Consider the following 1,504-nt stretch of genomic DNA (forward strand, 5'->3'; position numbering starts at 1 on the left):
AAAAAAAGAATCTTTGGCACCACAGTTACTGTTTCATCAGCAAAACTGTAATCAAATGCTTTAGTAAAGTTGGATCCACTGGAGAGCAACGTTCTGGGTATTTTGATGCGTGCACGTGATAAGTAAAAGCTGAAGGGGGCGGGTGGAGTGAGAGACGGAACAATGGGCGAGTTATTTTAGGGTACAGCGACTTTGTAGGGGCTCCCAGGGACGTTGTCATCACCCCACTTGACAATGACAGTGTAGCTGCCCTTGTCCTTGACGGTGTAGGTGACGTTGTAGAGCTTGTTGCCCATGTGTTTGACGTACACCTCCTCGCACGGAGCTTGCGGCCCATGTACGCCCACCATCAGCATGTTGGTACCTAGACGGAACAGCGAGAGGGGGATTTAATGAGTGTGAACTTTTGTACTGATTTCACAGTCCGCAGATTTATACTCTTGTCGAAGGTATCTGTCTCACATGCACGACTTCCTCACCTGCTTTGCTGCAGTCGACTGTAAAATTGTTTTTCTGTCCAATCATAGCCTTAGACAGACCCGCTCCGCGACACACCACTTTGCTGGCGTCAGATGACAGCTTCGTTGAGCTGGAGGTGGAGGAGGCGCTGTAAGCACCTCCCACCTTGGAAGACTTGGTAACTGTTTCCACCAAAACAGATGAAGTCTCGTGGAGACTGTGCCCCCCTGAGAGTCGGACGCCTGAAGATGAAAAGAAGACACAGTGAGAACATTAATTACAGAACCAAGACAAGGACCAATAAATTAGAGAGGAAAAGAAGCATCTGTGGAGGGTTGATCATTCAGGTCAATACTCCCTCGGAGCATAAAGGAAGTCCACCTGTCTGGCCTTTTGTGTATGAATTGCTTTGAAGAAAACCACCCAAGTCCTCTTTACTCTGTCTACTCTCCGGAAGAGCACTGCAGTCACTGCGATTTTCAGTGAGAAAATTGTTCTCTACAGGAAAAGTGTCAACTATGGACAGTCGTCGTGTTTCAGCTCACCGAAAAATACAAGTACACTTTTCTATGCATTTCCGGGGAACATAACAAATTTGTAAAATACAATTTTGATGCAGCAAGACGTCAGTATTTATCACTGCAGGGGCTGGAAAATGCAGTCTCCACAGGAAATGTACACTGAGCAGTATAAACCCAGATGACTCAAAATTCTCCTGACTTCCACACTTTACTCAGAAGGACATTTGTTCCGCGAGTGAGACACTTGTCATCTGTGATCCACAGATCAGATGGGAGAACGACTGTGAAGCCAACCTGTGATTTTAGCTTTGAAAGGGCTGCCCACGATGTGCTGCGGCCCGCCGTATTTGATGGTGATGAGATAGTTGCCAGGTGCCATTGGTGTGTAGGTGATTTTGTAGCCTTCGGGACACTCCCGACAGTCCATCTTAACCTTGGATGGACCGTCGATGTTGACAGACAGAGTGCCTGAGCCTGCATTACAGGTGTTGATGACAAACTCCGTAGCCACGCCTGTAAGACAA

At 47.4% G+C, this 1,504-nt stretch overlaps 1 protein-coding gene across 1 annotated transcript; it reads right to left on the reverse strand.

Moving 5' to 3' along the window:
• Nucleotides 1–6: 6 nt before the first annotated feature.
• LOC103399115 (filamin-C-like) lies at nt 7–1,492 on the reverse strand. Its single transcript, XM_008337856.3, has 3 exons — nt 1,275–1,492; nt 480–701; nt 7–364 (listed from the first exon to the last, which is right to left on the reverse strand). Exons 1-3 carry the CDS (start codon nt 1,405–1,407, stop codon nt 177–179), a joined length of 543 nt encoding a protein of 180 aa, XP_008336078.2. The 5' UTR covers nt 1,408–1,492; the 3' UTR covers nt 7–176.
• Nucleotides 1,493–1,504: the final 12 nt, after the last annotated feature.

The sequence above is a fragment of the Cynoglossus semilaevis genome, unplaced genomic scaffold (genome assembly GCF_000523025.1).
Source record: "Cynoglossus semilaevis isolate Cse_v1.0 unplaced genomic scaffold, Cse_v1.0 C19210500, whole genome shotgun sequence".
NCBI lineage: Eukaryota > Metazoa > Chordata > Actinopteri > Pleuronectiformes > Cynoglossidae > Cynoglossus > Cynoglossus semilaevis.